We start from the raw sequence: 19,572 nt of genomic DNA on the forward strand, positions 1-19,572 counted from the left end.
AAGTAAAAACACGGTGTTGTCATAGACTTAGTAACTTCGTCGTAGTCGCCACCCGGTTACCTAGAACTAGATATTTATGAACTTATTTCCAGATATCTTTTAAAGTACACACAATGCACTATTTCGTAATTTCATATGGAGAATCTAGTCTGCGTTAACTAGTTTCGAAGCCGACTAACGTTAGCCGCTAGCCACGCAGACTGAATATTGACAGTGGTGAGCTCTCATCCAGCAATCACGAGAAGGTGATCAGATTCCCCCCCCACCATGATCTCCGTGAAGAAGGCTACCAGAGTTTTTCAACCTTGGCTTTAGTACTAGTGCAGTACAGTAACTGACTGTGCTGTTTTGTCATTTCCATCTGCCTTGCTGTCTTCCTCTGATCGCTGTCTTATTGTTGACTCTTCCCCATCGTCTCCTGCGCTCCGATGCTGCCGCTTGATTATTGACTCTGGAATCTATGAATCTGGTTTGAAATATCCGATTGCGTGTGTTTTCTGCCTGTTCAGACGGTTTCGAATCGGATATGGGAAAGAATTGGATTTGAGCACCTTCAACCTGCCATTGTGAACAAGGTTTAACTAACTGACTGACTGACTGACTGACTGACTGACTGACTGACTGACTGACTGATTATTAACTAACTGACTAACTGACTGACTGACTGACTGACTGACTGACTGACTGATTGATTAACTAAATGACTGACTGACTGACTGACTGACTGACTGATTAACTAACTGACTGACTGACTGACTGACTGACTGATTAACTAACTGACTGACTGACTGATTGATTAACTGACTGATTAACTGACTGACTGACTGATTAACTGACTGACTGATTAACTGACTGACTGACTGACTGACTGACTGACTAACTGACTGACTAACTGACTGACTGACTGACTGACTGATTATTAACTAACTGACTAACTGACTGACTGACTGACTGACTGATTGATTAACTAAATGACTGACTGACTGACTGACTGATTAACTGACTGATTGACTGACTGACTGATTAACTAACTGACTGACTGACTGACTGACTGATTAACTAACTGACCGACTGACTGATTGATTAACTGACTGATTAACTGACTGACTGACTGACTGACTAACTGACTGACTGACTGATTAACTGACTGACTGATTAACTGACTGACTGACTGACTGACTGACTGACTGACTAACTGACTGACTGACTGATTAACTGACTGACTGACTGACTAACTGACTAACTGACTGACTGACTGATTAACTGACTGACTGATTAACTGACTGACTGACTGACTGATTGACTGACTGATTAACTGACTGACTGACTGACTGACTGATTAACTGACTGACTGACTGATTAACTGACTGATTGATTAACTGATTAACTGACTGACTGATTGATTAACTGACTGACTGACTGATTAACTGACAAACTGACTGATTAACTGACTGACTGATTAACTGACTGACTGACTGACTGATTAACTGAGTGACTGACTGACTGACTGACTGATTGACTGATTAACTGATTGACTGACTGACTGACTAACTGACTGACTGACTGACTGACTGACTGACTGACTGACTGACTGACTGACTGACTAACTGACTGACTGACTGACTGACTGACTGACTGACTGATTAACTGACTGACTGACTAACTGACTGACTGACTAACTGACTGACTGACTAACTGACTGACTGACTGACTGACTAACTGACTGACTGACTGACTGATTGACTGACTAACTAATTAACTAAATGACTGACTAACTGATTGACTGACTATTTAACTAAGTAACTGATTGACTAAATACAGTTAAGTCTACTTACAGGGTCCAGCAGGTCCCAGGCTTCGTCGCTAGGGGCAAACATAGTGAACGATCCCTTCCCTTCAATCTCCTCCCTCAGCTTAGAGAGTGCTGAGTACTTTTGGGTTGTCCTAGCCTTCACCAGGCCCAATGTGCCATACACATGGTCTATAGGAGCCACTGGAAGAACCAAGAGAGAGAGAGAGTTTAAAGTCACACACAATGTATAAACCAGCTGGAGCAGGCCAACCCTGCTGGGTGTCCAAGCTTCCTGTTCCAGCTCAGCACTAACTCACCTGATTCAATGTATCAAACCAAATGAGTTGGAACAGAAATCTGCTCACCCAGGGTGAGAGGGAGGAGCTATAGGGTGAGAGGGAGGAGCTTTAGGGTGAGAGGGAGGAACTATATGGTGAGAGGGAGGGGCTGTAGGGTGAGGGAGGAGCTATAGGTGTAGAGGGTGGGGCTATAGGGTGAGAGGGAGGAGCTATAGGCGGAGAGGGAGGGGCTATAAGGTGAGAGTACAGGGTGAAATCCTATGAAGCCATATCTCGGAGGTTGGATGGTTTTTCAAAGACTGGTGATGTGGACCACACTAGTTTACACTAACCTGCAGGGCATCCTTTCATGCCTTCCAGCTTCATGTAGCCTGGACAGCACTCATAGACAACCATCCTGGAGAAAACACAAGACACAACTATTAGAGATAGAACCACCCTGGTAGGATACGTTTTTTTTTAAGGTTTTCTTTTTATTGGCCAGTCTGAGATATGTCTTTTTCTTTGCAACTCTGCCTTGAAGGCCAGCATTCCAGAGTCGCCTCTTCGCTGTTGACGTTGAGACTGGTGTTTTGCAGGGTACTATTTAATGAATCTGGCAGTTGAGGACTTGTGAGGTGTCTGTATCTAAAACTAGACACTCTAATGTACTTGTCCTCTTGCTCTGTTGTGCACCGGGGCCTCCCACTCCTCTTTCTATTCTGGTTAGCGCCAGTTTGTGCTGTTCTGTGAAGGGAGTAGTACACAGCATTGTACGAGATCTTCAGTTTCTTGCCAATTTCTCGCATGGAATAGCCTTAATTTCTCAGAACACGAATAGACTGATGAGTTACAGAAGAAAGGTCTTTGTTTCTGGCCATTTTGAGCCTGTAATCAAACCCACAAATGCTGATGCTCCAGATACTCAACTAGTCTAAAGAAGGCCAGTTTTATTGCTTATTTAAACAGGACAACAATTTTCAGCTGCGCTAACATAATTGCAAAAGCTTTCTCTAATGATCAATTAGCATTTTAAAATGATAAACTTGGATTAACTAACACAACATGCCATTGGAACACAGGAGTGACGGTTGCTGATAATGGGCCTCTGTACGGCTATGTAGATATTCCATAAAGAAATCTGCTATTTCCAGCTACAATAGTCATTTGCTACTATTATTTTTCACTCTCTTTTTACTGTTGTTTTTATTTCTTTACTTACCTGTTGTTCACCTAATACCTTTTTTTGCACTGTTGGTTAGAACCTGTAAGTAAGCATTTCACTGTAAGGTCTACTACACCTGTTGTATTCAGCATTTCACTGTGAGGTCTACTACACCTGTTGTATTCAGCATTTCACTGTAAGGTCTACTACACCTGTTGTATTCAGCATTTCACTGTAAGGTCTACTACACCTGTTGTATTCAGCATTTCACTGTAAGGTCTACTACACCTGTTGTATTCAGCATTTCACTGTAAGGTCTACACCTGTTGTATTCAGCGCACGTGACAAATAAAGACTCACAACTTCCAAAGATGATTCTAACATATATTGACTCAGGGGTTTGAATACTTATCTAATGAAAATGTATTAGTATTTTATTTTTCAGATTTTATTTGACAAATGTTCGATTTCTTTTTCCACTTGACATTAATATTTTGTGTAGATCATTGACAATTTTTTTTATAATGAAATCAATTTTTATCGCACAACACAATGTGGAAAAAGTCAAGGGGTGTGAATACTTTCTGAAGGCACTACATTTCATGGAAGCGAAGTTAGCACAGATCTCTTAAGCAGCGAGTCGGAGTCAGAAGCCGAGCCTTCTCTGGTCTCTACTCCTCCCGTTATGGGGTCTGAGATGCCGAAGCCTCCCACCATTAGCTCTGACAAATTGAAAACCCTAGTCATTGGCGACTCCATTACCCGCAGTATTAGACTTAAAACGAATCATCCAGCGACCATACACTGTTTACCAGGGGGCAGGGCTACCGACGTTAAGGCTAATCTAAAGATGGTGCTGGCTAAGGCTAAAACTGGTGAGTGTAGAGAGTATAGGGATATTGTTATTCACGTCAGCACCAACGATGTTAGGATGAAACAGTCAGAGATCACCATGTGCAACATAGCTTCTGTGTATTAATCAGCTATAAAGATGTGTAGGCATCGATTCAAGTAATTGCCTCTGGTCCCGTCCCAGTTAGAGGGAGTGATGAACTCTACAGCAGATTCTCACAACAATCTCTGGTTGAAAACTTTCTGCCTTTCCCAAAAGATAGAATTTGTAGGTAATTGGCCCTCTTTCTGCGACTCACCCACAAACAGGACCAAGCCTGGCTTGCTGAGTAGTGACGGACTCCATCCTAGCTGGAGGGGTTCTCTCATCTTATCTATGAACATAGACAGGGCTCTAACTCCTCTAGCCTGTTGGGGCTAGGGGGCAGTATTTTCACGGCTGGATAAAAAAACGTACCCGATTTAATCTGGTTACTAATCCTACCCAGTAACTAGAATATGCATATACTTATTATATATGGATAGAAAACACCCTAAAGTTTCTAAAACTGTTTGAATGGTGTCTGTGAGTATAACAGAACTCATTTGGCAGGCAAAACCCTGAGACATTTTCTGACAGGAAGTGGATACCTGATGTGTTGAATTACCTTTAAGCCTATGCCATTGAAACACACAGGGGCTGATTAATGTTTTGGCACTTCCTATTGCTTCCACTAGATGTCACCAGCCTTTACAAAGTGTTTTGAATCTTCTGGAGGGAGATCTGACCGAACAAGAGCCATGGAACGATGATGGCCCATTAGACACCTGGCGCGCGAGTTCATGTTGGGTACCCTCGTTCCAAAACGTTTTAAAAGAGAATGCATTCGTCCACCTTGAATATTATTCATGTTCTGGTTAAAAAAGGCCCTAATGATTTATGCTATACAACGTTTGACATGTTTGAACGAACGTAAATATATTTTTTTCCCCTCGTTCATGACGAGAAGTCCGGCTGGCTTAGATCATGTGCTAACAACACGGATCTTTTTGGATATAAATGATGAGCTTTTTTGAACAAAACTACATTCGTTATGGACCTGGGATTCCGGGAAGTGACATCTGATGAAGAGAATCAAAGGTAATGGATTATTTACATAGTATTTTCGATTTTAGATCTCTCCAACATGGCCGTTTGTCTGTATATCAAAGCATATTTTTCTGGGCGCAGTGCTCAGATTATTGCAAAGTGTGATTTCCCAGTAAGGTTATTTTTAAATCTGGCAAGTTGATTGCGTTCAAGAGATGTAAATCTATAATTCTTTAAATGACAATATAATATTTTACCAATGTTTTCTAATTTTAATTATTTAATTTGTGGTGTTGACTTGACTGCCGGTTATTGGAGGGAAACGATTTCCTCAACATCAATGCCATAGTAAAACGCTGTTTTTGGATATAAATATGAACTTGATAGAACTAAAAATGCATGCATTGTCTAACATAATGTCCTAGGAGTGTCATCTGATGGAGATTGTAAAAGGTTAGTGCATCATTTTAGCTGGTTTTATGGTTTTGGTGACCCTGTCTTTGAATTGACAAAACATTACACACAGCTATTGTCAATGTACTCTCCTAACATAATCTAACTTTATGCTTTCGCCGTAAAACCTTCTTGAAATCGGACAACGTGGTTAGATTAAGGAGATGTTTATCTTTCAAAGGGTGTAAGATAGTTGTATGTTTGAAAAATTTGAATTTTGACATTTATTTGGTTTCAAATTTGCCGCTCTTGAAATGCACCTGCTGTTGATAGGGTGCACCACGGGTGGCACGCTAGCGTCCCACATAGCCCCAAGAGGCTAGCTCCACAATGAGATAGGGTGCAGGTCAGGCAGCAGGCTGTTAGCCAGCCTGCCAGCTTAGTGGAGTCTGTCACTAGCACAGTCAGTGTAGTCAGCTCAGCTATCCCCATTGAGACCGTGTCTGTGCCTCGATCTAGGTTGGGCAAAAGTAAACATGGCGGTGTTCGCCTTAGCAATCTCACTAGTATAAAGACCTCCATTCCGGTCATTATTGAAATAGATCACATCTCAAAATAGGGCTACTTAAAGTTAGAAGTTAGATCCCTCACTTCCAAGGCAGTTATAGTCGATTAACTAATCACTGATCATAACCTTGATGTGATTGGCCTGACTGAAACATGGCTTAAGCCTGATGAATTTACTCTGTTAAATGAGGCCTCACCTCCTGGTTACACTAGTGACCATACCCCCCGTGCATCCGGCAAAGGCGGAGGTGTTGCTAACATTCACGACAGAAAATGTCAATTTACAAGAAAAAAACAACGTCTCTTGAGCTTCTAGTCATGAAATCTATGCAGCCTACTCAATCACTGTTGGCCGTATACAGCGTTCCTCACTGAGTTCCCTGAATTCCTATCGGAATTTGTAGACATGGCAGTTTTTTGGTGACATTAATATTCACATGGAAAAGTCCACAGACCCACTCCAAAAGGCTTTCGGAGCCATCATCGACTCAATGGGTTTTGTCCAACATGTCTCCAGACCTACTCACTGCCACAGTTATACTCTGGACCTAGTTTTGTCCCGTGGAATAAATGTTGTGGTTCATAATATTTTTACTTATAATCCTGGATATTGGACCACCATTTTATTACATTTGCAATCGCAAAAATATTTTTTTGCTCATACCCCAACAAAGGATCATCAAAAGCCTTGCTATACATTTTTGGACAACCCAAAGATTCATAGACGACCTTCCAGACTCCCTCCACCTACCCAACAACATCGGAGTACAAAAAATCGCATAACTAACTGAGGATCTAAATTTAACCTTGCGTAATACCCTAGATGCAGTGGCAACCCTACAGAAAATACCCGAGCCATGAAGCAAGCTTCCAGAAAATTGGAACGGAAATGGCGCCACACCAAACTGGAAGTCTTCCGACTAGCTTGGAATGACAGTGCAGCGCAGTATCGAAGAGCCCTCACTGCTGCTCGATCAGTCTATTTTTCCAACCTAATTGAGGAGAATAAGAACAATCCAAAATGTATTTTTGATACTGTCGCAAAGCTAACTAAAAAGCAGCATTCCCCAAGAGAAGATGGCTTTCACTTCAGCAGTAATAAATTTATGAACTTCTTTGAGGAAAAGATCATGATCATTAGAAAGCAAATTACAGACTCCTCTTTAAATCTGGGTATTCCTCCAAAGCTCCATTGTCCTGAGTCTGCACAACTCTGCCAGGACCTAGGATCAAGGGAGATACTAAAGTGTTTTAGTACTATATCTCTTGACGCAATGATGAAAATAATCATGGCCTCCAAACCCTCAAGCTGCATACTGGACCCTATTCCAACTAAACTACTGAAAGAGCTGCTTCCTGTGCTTGGCCCTCCTATGTTGAACATAATAAACGGCTCTCTATCCACCGGATGTGTACCAAGCTCACTAAAAGTGGCAGTAATAAAGCCTCTCTTGAAAAAGCCGAATCTTGATCCAGAAATTATAAAAAACTATCGGCCTATATCGAATCTTCCATTCCTCTCCAAAATTTTAGAAAAAGCTGTTGCACAGCAACTGACTGCCTTCCTGAAGACAAACAATGTATACGAAACGCTTCAGTCTGGTTTTAGACCCCATCATAGCACTGAGACTGCACTTGTGAAGGTGGTAAATGACCTTTTAATGACGTCAGACCGAGGCTCTGCATCTGTCCTCGTGCTCCTAGATCTTAGTGCCGCTTTTGATACCATCGATCACCACATTCTTTTGGAGAGATTGGAAACCCAAATTGGTCTACATGGACAAGTTCTGGCCTGGTTTAGATCTTATCTGTCGGAAAGATATCAGTTTGTCTCTGTGAATGGTTTGTCCTCTGACAAATCAATTGTAAATTTCGGTGTTCCTCAAGGTTCCGTTTTAGGACCACTATTGTTTTCACTATATATTTTACCTCTTGGGGATGTCATTCGAAAACATAATGTTAAATTTCACTGCTATGCAGACGACACACAGCTGTACATTTCAATGAAACATGGTGAAGCCCCAAAATTGCCCTCGCTAGAAGCCTGTGTTTCAGACATAAAGAAGTGGATGGCTGCAAACTTTCTACTTTTAAACTCGGACAAAACAGAGATGCTTGTTCTAGGTCCCAAGAAACAAAGAGATCTTCTGTTGAATCTGACAATTAATCTGGATGGTTGTACAAATTTATGAACTTCTTCGATGAAAAGATCATGATCATTAGAAAGCAAATTACGGATTACTCTTTAAATCTACGTATTCCTTCAAAGCTCAGTTGTCCTGAGTCAGTGTGTTGTAATTCTCCTATCTTATCTGGTGTCCTGTGTGAATTTAAGTATGCTCCCTCTAATACTCTCTCTCCCTCCCTGAGTCCTGAGCCCTAGGATCATGCCTCAGGACTACCTGGCCTGATGACTCCTTGCTGTCCCCAGTCCACCTCATGCTGCTGCTCCAGTTTCAACTGTTCTGCCTGCGGCTATGGAACCCTGACATGTTCATAGAACATGCTACCTTGTCCTGGACCTGCTGTTTTCAACTCTCTATCTTTACAGCACCTGCTGTCTCAACCTCTGCTCGGCTCTGAAAGCCAACTGACATTTACTCCTGAGGTACTGACTTGTTGCACCCTCGACAACCACTGTGATTATTAATATTTGACCCTGCTGGTCATCTATGAACATTTGAACATCTTGGCCATGTTCTGTTATAGTCTCCACCTACCACAGCCAGAAGAGGACTGGCCACCCCTCAGAGCCTGGTTCCTCTGTAGGTTTCTTCCTAGGTTCTGGCCTTTCTAGAGAGTTTTTCCTAGCCACCTTGCTTCTGCATCTGCATTGCTTGCTGTTTGGGGTTTTAGGCTGGGTTTCCGTAGAGCATTTTGTGACAGCAGCTGCTGTAAAAAGGGCTTAATAAATAAATTTGATTGATTATTTTATAGTGTAATCTAGCTAATAGATATAAAATGGCCCACCATTGAATAGAGAATCACTAACAATGACTTCAATGGATCAGACCATCTGGATCAGACCATCTGGATCAGACCATCTGCTGCACCAGGTTATTGGTGCCCCATCCATCCGTAGCCGTAAAATATCACACCAAAACAACAACATAGTACTGTTGATTCACAGGTTACATGTATACGGTTACTCGATCACGTGATAGGCTACTCAAACTTGGAAAAATGCGTTACCTTGGTTACGCTAAATGACAACGCTACGTCTTTACTGGTTCTGGCAACATGGCAACAACCCAACAAACAGGGGACGTCCAGCGGACAATGACACAACCTCCTGACGTTCCCGGGGGGGGGGGGGGGGGGGGGACGTCGTAATGACACATTTTTTGTTTGTTTGTTTGCAAAGGCACCTCATCAACTACTATGTGTGGATCTGTTGAATGCTGACAGGCCTCATCAAATGATATCAGTGGATCTTTAAGACATGGATAAACCCTTCATTAAACTCCGTCCTGAAAGAAAATGGTGGCCGTGGCGTGTTACAGATTATAAAGCCCTGGAGGCTAGAGAAGCTGTGGTTTGTCTAATATGGTGTAACTCTGCTGTGGTAACTGAGTTGGTGTAACTGATTTACGGCTAAGGCCATACCACATTAACCACAACTAACGCTATCACTGTCTTCCTATTACTTCAACATCTCTCTCTCTCTCTCTCTCTCTCTCTCGCTCGCTCTGTCTTTTTTCTGTTGTTATCTTAATGTCAGGAAGCAAACATATTTTCAGTCGTAATACACTTACATACTGTCATCACATCTCCAAAAACCAATGATCAGATATTAGCCCTAATCAACTGAAACACACACAAAGACAACATACACACACGCATGCACGGACAGACAGACACACAGAGAAACATGCCCACGCACACCCATTACCCCTCCAACACACACTCTTTCCTAGTCTCTCATCACTATAACATATTCAGCTCAGACATGACAGCTGGCTAGATTTCCTCCAGTAGTGCTGAACAATGTGTCCACTGTCAGAGACAGAGGAGAGAGAGGGAGAGAGAGAGAGAGAGAGGGAGAGAGAGAGAGACGGAGAGAGAGAGATGGATAGAGATAAAGAAAGAAACAGACAGAGATGCATAATGAGAGAGAGAAAATGAGAAAGGGACAGAAAGAGAGAGAACGAGAGAGAAAGAGAGAAAGCCCCCTAAGAGCAGCCCCAGACCTCCAGGGCCAGAGGGTCTGCCTCAAACTTCTCCTGCCCAGAACAGGCAGCTGCCAATGGGGTAGAGAGGCCCAGAGCCAGGGGCGGAGGTGGAGGGGGTTACCCAGGGGACTACCAAAGAAAAAAAAGTGTGTCATTCTCTAGCTACGGTACCATGTAATGGAATGTTTATTCACATCATGACAGTTATAGAGTGCAATTAGTCAGTAAGTGAGAGAAACAAGGTCCTTCCGTGGTTTTATGTGCTTTTAGGTTTAAACACTGAAAACTCCCTGTGATTTTAATTAGGAAGAGATAGGTTCCTCTAATTAGGACGAGATAGGTTCCTTCGGTGGGTAGAGAGTTCTATAGAGGGGTGGAGGGTTGGAGAGTCTGGTCCTGCTTCCCCTTCATGACAAACCGGTTCCACATGTTCTGTCCAATGTAAGAGGACCCAGCCACCATTATGGCCCGGCGCCAGACATTACAGATCCCAGGATAGAGGCTGAACAAGGTTTAGACACACACACACACACACAAACGCAGGCAGGCAGGCACGCACACAGGGGCACACGCACTGGGGAGGGTTCAGAAACAAGACTCAGTCAAGCATTTCCAGTGAGACGAACAGGGAGGAAACGGGATAGCACAGACAAGAGAGAGGGAGGAGGGAGAGGGGAGAGAGGAGAGGGGGAGAGGAGAGGGAGGGAGAGGGGGAGAAGTGGTGTTGGGGGAAAGTATATGACATTATAAAATCCATATACACAAACAACAAGTGTGCAGTTAAAATGGAGAAAAAAACACACACATTTATTTCCTCAGGGCCGTGGGTTAAGACAGGGATGCTACTTAAGCCCCACCCTCTTCAACATATGTGAAACTATGTTGTGGGTTACTACTTCACAGGAGAGTCGTACATCAAAATGTGTTTTTTTGGCAGAAATGCCTTCTCGAACATATTAACTTTCATGTGCTTTAATGACAAACTTGTATGCCATCTGTAAATACAAATAAAATTGTTAAATTACGAGCCTAGTTGGTTTAGCCACAGAAAAAGCCAGCAACCTTCCTGCTAGCCATGATTGGCTAAGATAATGAGTGGGCTGGATATGCCGAGAGATGAGTTTGGATTGGTCTGCCACATAGCACGCTTCTGTCTATTGGAGCTGGTCAGCTTTTTTTAATGTATTGCGTAGTAAAACTGCATAAACCTAATGTCAAGTTAAAGTGTACTGTTAGTTAGCTCCACTTTCTGGAGGACCGAGTTTTGACATCAGTGGAATTTGATTATGATAGCTAAGGAGATGGAGAAAACACAAGTCTCTGGATTACATCTTCAAACTAAACGCAACCATGGCATCCGACAGGAGATGCGTCCATTCATGATGTATACGGGTAAGAAAGTCTAGCTAGCTACATTTTCAGATATAACACATTTCTAATTTTGACAGAAAGTGGTTTCATTTCAAATTAAAGTGTACTCTTAGCTAGCTTATGTTAGCTGGCTGGGTCGCTAGCTAACGTTATATGTATGATCTGATTCTTCGTATCTCAGACACATTTGCTTGACTAATTATAGCCTAATGTTAGCTATTTAACATTGAACCTGGTTGGTTAGCTACCTGCAGATTCATGCATGGTAGTAACGTCATGTTTTGGGATTAGGGTTCATTGTTTACCTAACTAGCTAGCTAGCTTCATTTCTTAACAAAAGACTCTTGTCTTAGTGTGCCGGGTGACAGAATAACTGATGAATTTACAAACTCTCAACACCCATCGAATGTGGCCAGTGACAGTAAACATCGGCAAAAAAAGTGTAAGTTAATTGTTGCCACCAGCACAGTTGCAGTCACCAATGATCTGGATATCATAACAGCCTAACCAGCTTTGCTAGGGCGAATAATGTTCAGTGAGCTGTTCTCTCTCTCTTAGATGTCTGGAAGTAGCTGGCAAGTTAGCTTGGGGGCTTGACTGCTGTTGTTAGTACATTCGGATCAACACTAAAAGAGATGGGTGGGGCTAAAGCTTAAGAGGGTGTGAACGATGCTGAATGGCTGTAGACAAAAAAGGTCTCTCCAATTGTAGTACCAAAACATTCAAAGGCCATTTCCTCAAAAGTCAGTTTACAAGTTTATCAACTTTCAAAGCATAATGTATTTCCCATTGTTCCTCAAATGCAGTGTATGATATACCATTTTGTAGCTCTGAGTCTCTACTTTTATCCAATGAAAAAAAAACAATTTCAATAAGACCGATTTGAGCCGGTCGGTCACATATATCTCAACGAATCGGCTAGGTCACTAGAACCGTCTGCAGCACCCGGCCTCACCCTACTAGAATCTGATGTCTACTGTTGATGATCTGGTGCTTCTGTCCCCAACCAAGGAGGGCCTACAGCAGCACCTAGATCTTCTGCACAGATTCTGTCAGACCTGGGCCCTGACAGTAAATATCAGTAAGACCAAAATATTTGTGTTCCAAAAAAGGTCCAGTTGCCAGGATCACAAATTCCATCTAGACACCATTGCCCTAGAGCAAACAAAAAACTATACATACCTCGGCTTAAACATCAGCGCCACGGGTAACTTCCACAAAGCTATGAACGATCTGGGAGACAAGGCAAGAAGGGCCTTCTACGCTGTCAAAAGGAACATAACATTTGACTTACCAAAAAATATTTGAATCAGTTATAGAAACCATTGCCCTTTATGGTTGTGAGGTCTGGGGTCCACTCACCAACCACAAAATGGGACAAACACCAAATTGAGACTCTGCATGCAGAATTCTGCAAAAATATCCTCTGTGTACAACGTAAAACACCAAATAATGCATGCAGAGCAGAATTAGGCCAAAACCCGCTAATTATGAAAATCCAGAAAAGAGCCGTTAAATAATACAACCACCTAAAAGGACGCGTTTCCCAAACCTCCCATAACAAATCCATCACCTACAGAGAGATGAACCTGGAGAAGAGTTCCCTAAGCAAGCTGGTCCTGGGGCTCTGTTCACAAACACAAACAGACCCCACAGAGCCCCAGGACAGCAGCATAATTACACCCAACCAAATCATGAGAAAGCAAAAAGATAATTACTTGACACATTGGAAAGAATTTACAAAAGTAGACGAAACTAGAATGCTATTTGGCCCTAAAAAGAGAGTACACAGTGGCAGAATACCTGACCACTGTGACTGACCCCAACTTAAGGAAAGCTTTGACTATGTACAGACTCAGTGAGCATAGCCTTGCTATTGAAAAAGGCCACCGTAGGCAGACCTGGCTCTCAAGAGAAGACAGGATGTGTGCAACACTGCCCACAAAATTAGGTGGAAACTGAGCTGCACTTCCTAACCTCCTGCCAAATGTATGACCATATTAGAGACACATATTTCCCTCAGATTACACAGACCCACAACGAATTTGAAAACAAATAAAGTTTTGATAAACTCCCATATCTACTGGGTGAAATACCACAGTGTTCCATCACAGCAGTAAGATGTGTGACCTGTTGCCACAAGAAAAGGGCAACCAGTGAAGAACAAACACCATTGTAAATACAACCCATATTTATGTTTATTTATTTTCCCTTTTGTACTTTAACTATTTGCACATCGTTACAACACTGTATATAGACATAATATGACATTTGAAATGTCTTTATTCTTTCGGAACTTGTGTGAGTGTAATATTTACTGTTCACTTTTTATTGTTTATTTCACTTTTGTTTATTATCCATTTCACTTGCTTTGTTAATGTAAACATATGTTTCCCATGCCAATAAAGCCCTTGAATTGAATTGAGAGGGGGGAGAGAGGGTGGAGAAGGGAAGGGCAGAGAGGAGAGAAGGGGAGATGGGGAGGGGAGAGAGGAGGAGAGAGGGGGAGGAGAGAGGGAGAGGAGGAGAGGGAGAGGAGAGAAGGGAGAGAGGAGAGAGGGGGATGAGAGAGGAGAGAGAGAGAGGAGAGAGGGGGAGGAGGCGAGAGGGGTGGACTGGTTTTGGGTGGACCAAGACTCAAAATCGCATGAAAATAAAACATTGAAAAGAAGACCTTTTTTTCATGGGGAGTTCTAGGTCTTGTATCTATTAAAATATGCCGTTTAGCTTTTATTCAAAGCAACTTCATGCATGCATACATTTTACATAGGGGTGGTTTTGGTGTCAGTAATCAAACCCACTACACTGGCATTACAAATCCCAAGGCTCTTCCAACTGAGCTACAAAGGACCACACTATTAGTTCTATAGAGCCAAACATTCAGATGCTCCTGCAGACTAATAAAAAAAAACTTAATTGTATCCCCAAAAAGAACTCTGTCAGTTCCAGACTTTACTACTACATGGAGCCAAAGACCGTGGTTCTCCGTGGATGTGTCCCAAATTGCATCCTGAAGAGGCTTTAAGAAGCCCTGTTTATACCTGTCTCTAACATCCTTCCTCCTGATCACAATCAGATCAAAATGTATTTTTTTTTTTTAATCATCTACACACTCTTCGCTAAAAGGTGCTATCAAGAACCTAAAAGTGTTCTTCGGTTGTCCTCGTAGAATAATCTTTTGTAGAACCTTTTTTGGTTCCAGATAAAAAAAAAACGTTTATTTCCAGGTAGAACCCCTTTATTTCCAGGTAGAACCCCTTTATTTCCAGGTAGAACCCCTTTATTTCCAGGTAGAACCTCTTTATTTCCAGGTAGAACCCCTTTATTTCCAGGTAGAAGCCTATTTGGTTCCATATCGAATCCTGTCCTCAGAGGGTTCTACATGGAACTATAAAGGGTTCTCCTATGGGGACAGCCGAAGATTGCAGCCCTTCATCTCTAGATTGTTTTCTAGAAATACAGAGGCTGTATGAATTAATGTAGCTAGGTGTTACAGTATATAAATGATCAAACCCTTTCCATTCCGTTAAGTAACAAAACATAATGTCACTGAACATCCCTTTCAGTTATCTGACAGACTATGACATGTACCACAACAGGTGATCTGGTGTATTACTCCGTTATTCAACACTTCCCAATTAATCAATTATCTAGCTCACCTTATTAATCCTTTCTTTATTTCACTCTGTCTGTGTCCCTCTATGTCCTCAGAGCACCCTCTCACTCTTAATCTTTCTCTTTCTCTCTCTCCATCTCTCCCTGTCCCCTATCGCTCTCTCTCCATCTCTCCCTGTCCCCTATTTCGCTCTCTCTCCATCTCTCCCTGTCCCCTATTGCTCTCACTCTCTCTCTCCATCTCTCCCTTTCCCCTATCGCTCTCACTCTCTCTCTCCATCTCTCCCTGTCCCCAATTTCGCTCTCTCTCTCCATCTCTCCCTGTCCCCTATCGCTCTCTCTCTCCATCTCTCCCTGTCCCCTATTTCGCTCTCTCTCTCCATCTCTTCCTGTCCCCTATTTCGCTCTCTCTCTCCATCTCTCCCTGTCCCCTATCGTTCTCTCTCTCCATCCCTCCCTGTCCCCTATCGCTCTCTCTCTCTCCATCTCTCCCTTTCCCCTATCGCTCTCTCTCTCCATCTCTCCATCTCTCCCTGTCCCCATCACTCGCTCTCTCTCTCTCCATCTCTCCCTGTCCCCTCTCTCCCTGTGTGTGTGTGTGCAGTGTGTGTGTGTGTGTGTGTGTGTGTGTGTAAAAAAACAGTTAAGGAGGTTATTAAAGAGGTGGTAACTTACGCCTTCTTCCCACAGATAGAGCCCTTATACCAGTTCCTACAGGTGCTGAAGTACTTCTTCTTCTTGGTCCCCATCGCCTGCTGCATGGCACACACATTGGGTCTGGGGGAGGGGGAGAGGTGGGAAGAGAGAGGGCAGGAGAGGGGGAAGGTGAGGGAGGGGGAGAGGAGAGGGGGAGAGGAGTGGGAGGAGGAGTAATGAGAGAGAGAAAGGTTCCAGAAGGAGGCAACGGGAGAAATGGTGGAGGGAGGAGGGAGGAGGGAGGAGGGAGTAGGGAGGAGGGAGGAGGGGAGGAGGGGAGGAGGGAGTAGGGGAAGAGGTGTGAGGAGGGAGTAGGGGAAGAGGTGTGAGGAGGGAGGAGGGGAAGAGGTGTGAGGAGGGAGGAGGGGAAGAGGTGTGAGGAGGGAGTAGGGGAAGAGGTGTGAGGAGGGAGGAGGGGAAGAGGTGTGAGGAGGGAGGAGGGGAAGAGGTGTGAGGAGGGAGGAGGGGAAGAGGTGTGAGGAGGGAGTAGGGGGAAGAGGTTTGAGGAGGGAGGAGGGAGTAGGGGAAGAGGTGTGAGGAGGGTGGTGGGTGAATATATAAATTAGCATTCAGGGGGACATTTTTTAACATTTTCTACCCTAATTAGATGTCATTCAACAACTATGAACGACGATGGGGAACCATATTGAATTTTCCTGCATGGCTCTGAATCAGAGTTTTCATCGATGCCCCTGACCTCTTTATGAAACAGTTTGGGGTTCTTGGAATTATTCTCTGTTTAGTATGCACCACAATGTAAAATAATGATTTTAAATGATGGACATAACTGTGTTAAATCGTCTGTAGACACATATCCCTGAAAATAGCAGCAACGTAAATACTAACCATCTGTTTCTTAGTAGAAAGTATGGAGTATAGAAACATATATTCTTAGTATATATAAAGTATACTCTTAGTATATATAAAGTATATTCTTAGTATATATAAAGTATACTCTTAGTATATATAAAGTATATTCTTAGTATATATAAAGTATATTCTTAGTATTTATAAAGTATACTCTTAGTATATATAAAGTATACTATTAGTACATTTAAAGTATACTATTAGTATATATAAAGTATATTCTTAGTATATATAAAGTATACTATTAGTATATATAAAGTATACTATTAGTATATATAAAGTATACTATTAGTATATATAAAGTATATTCTTAGTATATATAAAGTATACTTTTAGTGTATATAAAGTATACTCGTATCATATATATTGTAAAGTATATTCTTAGTATATATAAAGTATACTCTTACTATATATAAAGTATATTCTTGGTATATATAAAGTATACTCTTAGTATTTATAAAGTATATTCTTAGTATATATAAAGTATATTCTTAGTATTTATAAAGTATACTCTTAGTATACATAAAGTATACTATTAGTACATTTAAAGTATACTATTAGTATATATAAAGTATATTCTTAGTATATATAAAGTATACTATTAGTATATATAAAGTATACTATTAGTATATATAAAGTATACTATTAGTATATATAAAGTATACTATTAGTATATATAAAGTATATTCTTAGTATATATAAAGTATACTTTTAGTGTATATAAAGTATACTCTTAGTATATATATTGTATACTCTTAGTATATATAAAGTATATTCTTGGTAAATATAAAGTATACTCTTAGTATTTATAAAGTATATTCTCAGTGTAAAGTATTGGAGTCAAACCTCTGCTTCACATTGTACTTAAAAGTTCAAAATCCTCTGAAGTTACAGAATTATTTCAATTTCAATTCGTTAGTGGACACTGGGTTTACGGTTAACGCTGTGTACGTCTGCTCAATCGGAAATTACATTTATGTTAAAGATTGCGCAATCTGTAATGCTTCAGCGATGAAGGTTGCAGCCCTTCATCTCTAGATTCTATTTCTAGAAATACAGAGGCTGTATGAATTAATGTAGCTAGGTGTTACAGTATATAGATGATCAAACCCTTTCCGTTCCGTTAAGTAACAAAACATAATGTCACTGAACATCCCTTTCAGTTATCTGACAGACTATGACATGTACCACAACAGGTGATCTGGTGTATTACTCCGTTATTCAACACTTCCCAATTAATCAATTATCTAGCTCACCTTATTAATCCTTTCTTTCTTTCGCTCTGTCTGTGTCCCTCTATGTCCTCAGAGCACCCTCTCACTCTTAATCTTTCTCTCTCTCTCCATCTCTTCCTGTCCCCTATCGCTCTCTCTCTCCATCTCTCCCTGTCCCCTATCGCTCTCTCTCTCTCCAGCTCTTCCTGTCCCATTTTGCTCTCTCTCTCTCCATCTCTCCCTGTCCCCTATCGCTCTCTCTCTCCATCTCTCCATTTCCCCTATCGCTCTCTCTCTCTCCATCTCTCCCTGTCCCCTATCGCTCTCCGTCTCTCCATCTCTCCCTGTCCCCTATCGCTCTCTCTCTCCGTCTCTCTCTTTCCCCTATCGCTCTCTCTCTCTCCATCTCTCCCTGTCCCCTATCGCTCTCTCTCTCCGTCTCTCTCTTTCCCCTATCGCTCTCTCTCTCTCCATCTCTCCCTTTCCCCTATCACTCTCTCTCTCCATCTCCCCTATTGCTCTCTCTCTGTCTCTCCGTCTCCTATCACTCTTTCTCACTGTCCCACTGTCCCCATCTCTTACTATCCGCATATTCCCCTGTCCCTTTTAACCCCATGTCCTCTATCTCTCTCCATCTCTCTGTGCCTCCATGCCCCCATCAAATCAAATCAAATGTATTTATATAGCCCTTCTTACATCAGCTGCTATCTCAAAGTGCTGTACTGAAACCCAGACTAAAACCCCAAACAGCAAGCAATGCAGGTTTAGAAGCACCCATGTCACCGATCTCTCTCCATCTCTGTGTCTCCATGCCCACCCTGTCCCCAGCATGGTCCTTACCCCTGGAGTCTGGCCCGGATACGACTGTGTGTCACTATTTTGTCGTAGGCTGAAGAATCCACTCTATCCACAGAGCTGAGCGTAAAGAGCGCTAACACAGCCACAAACACCAGCTTCATCCTTGGGTAGTCTCTGTCTGTTTCTCTCCAGAGTAGGTCACACACACTCCTCTCCAAAAGGCACAGGAGAAAATGGGAGGTTTTATACCAGTACTCTCTTTATACCACCCCCTCCATTCCTTGTTTAACTCTCTCTCTCTCTCTCTCTCTCTCTGTCTCTCTGTGTCTCTCTCTGTCTCTCTGTCTCTCTCTCTCTCTCTCTCTATTTCTCTCTCTCCCTCTCTCTCTCTGTCTCTCTCTATTTCTCTCTCTCCCTCTCTCTCTGTCTCTCTCTATTTCTCTCTCTCCCTCTCTCTCTATTTCTTTCTCTCCCTCTCTCTCTCTGTCTCTCTCTATTTCTCTCTCTCCCTCTCTCTCTCTGTCTCTCTCTATTTCTCTCTCTCCCTCTCTCTCTCTGTCTCTCTCTTTCTCTCTCTCCCTCTCTCTCTGTCTCTCTATTTCTCTCTCTTTCACTCTCTGTCTGTCTTTCTCCCTGTCTCTCTCTATTTCTCTCTCTCTCTTTCACTCTCTCTGTCTGTCTTTCTCTCTTTCACTCTCTCTCCCCCCTCTCCCTCTCTCCTTC

The 19,572-nt window shown here is 42.4% G+C and overlaps 1 protein-coding gene across 1 annotated transcript in view; it reads right to left on the bottom strand.

Moving 5' to 3' along the window:
• LOC100380654 (periostin) overlaps positions 1-19,249 on the bottom strand; it is a 74,439-nt gene extending 55,190 nt beyond the window's left edge. Inside the window, exons 1-4 of the mRNA XM_045717456.2 lie at positions 18,892-19,249; positions 15,950-16,051; positions 2,424-2,488; positions 1,836-1,993 (exon numbers count right to left, since the gene is read on the bottom strand). Coding sequence (XP_045573412.2) covers positions 1,836-1,993; positions 2,424-2,488; positions 15,950-16,051; positions 18,892-19,010 — 444 coding nt within the window. The 5' untranslated portion in view covers positions 19,011-19,249. The remainder of the gene's footprint in view (positions 1-1,835; positions 1,994-2,423; positions 2,489-15,949; positions 16,052-18,891) is intronic.
• Positions 19,250-19,572: the final 323 nt, after the last annotated feature.

The sequence above is a fragment of the Salmo salar genome, chromosome 04 (genome assembly GCF_965601325.2).
Source record: "Salmo salar chromosome 04, fSalSal1, whole genome shotgun sequence".
NCBI lineage: Eukaryota > Metazoa > Chordata > Actinopteri > Salmoniformes > Salmonidae > Salmo > Salmo salar.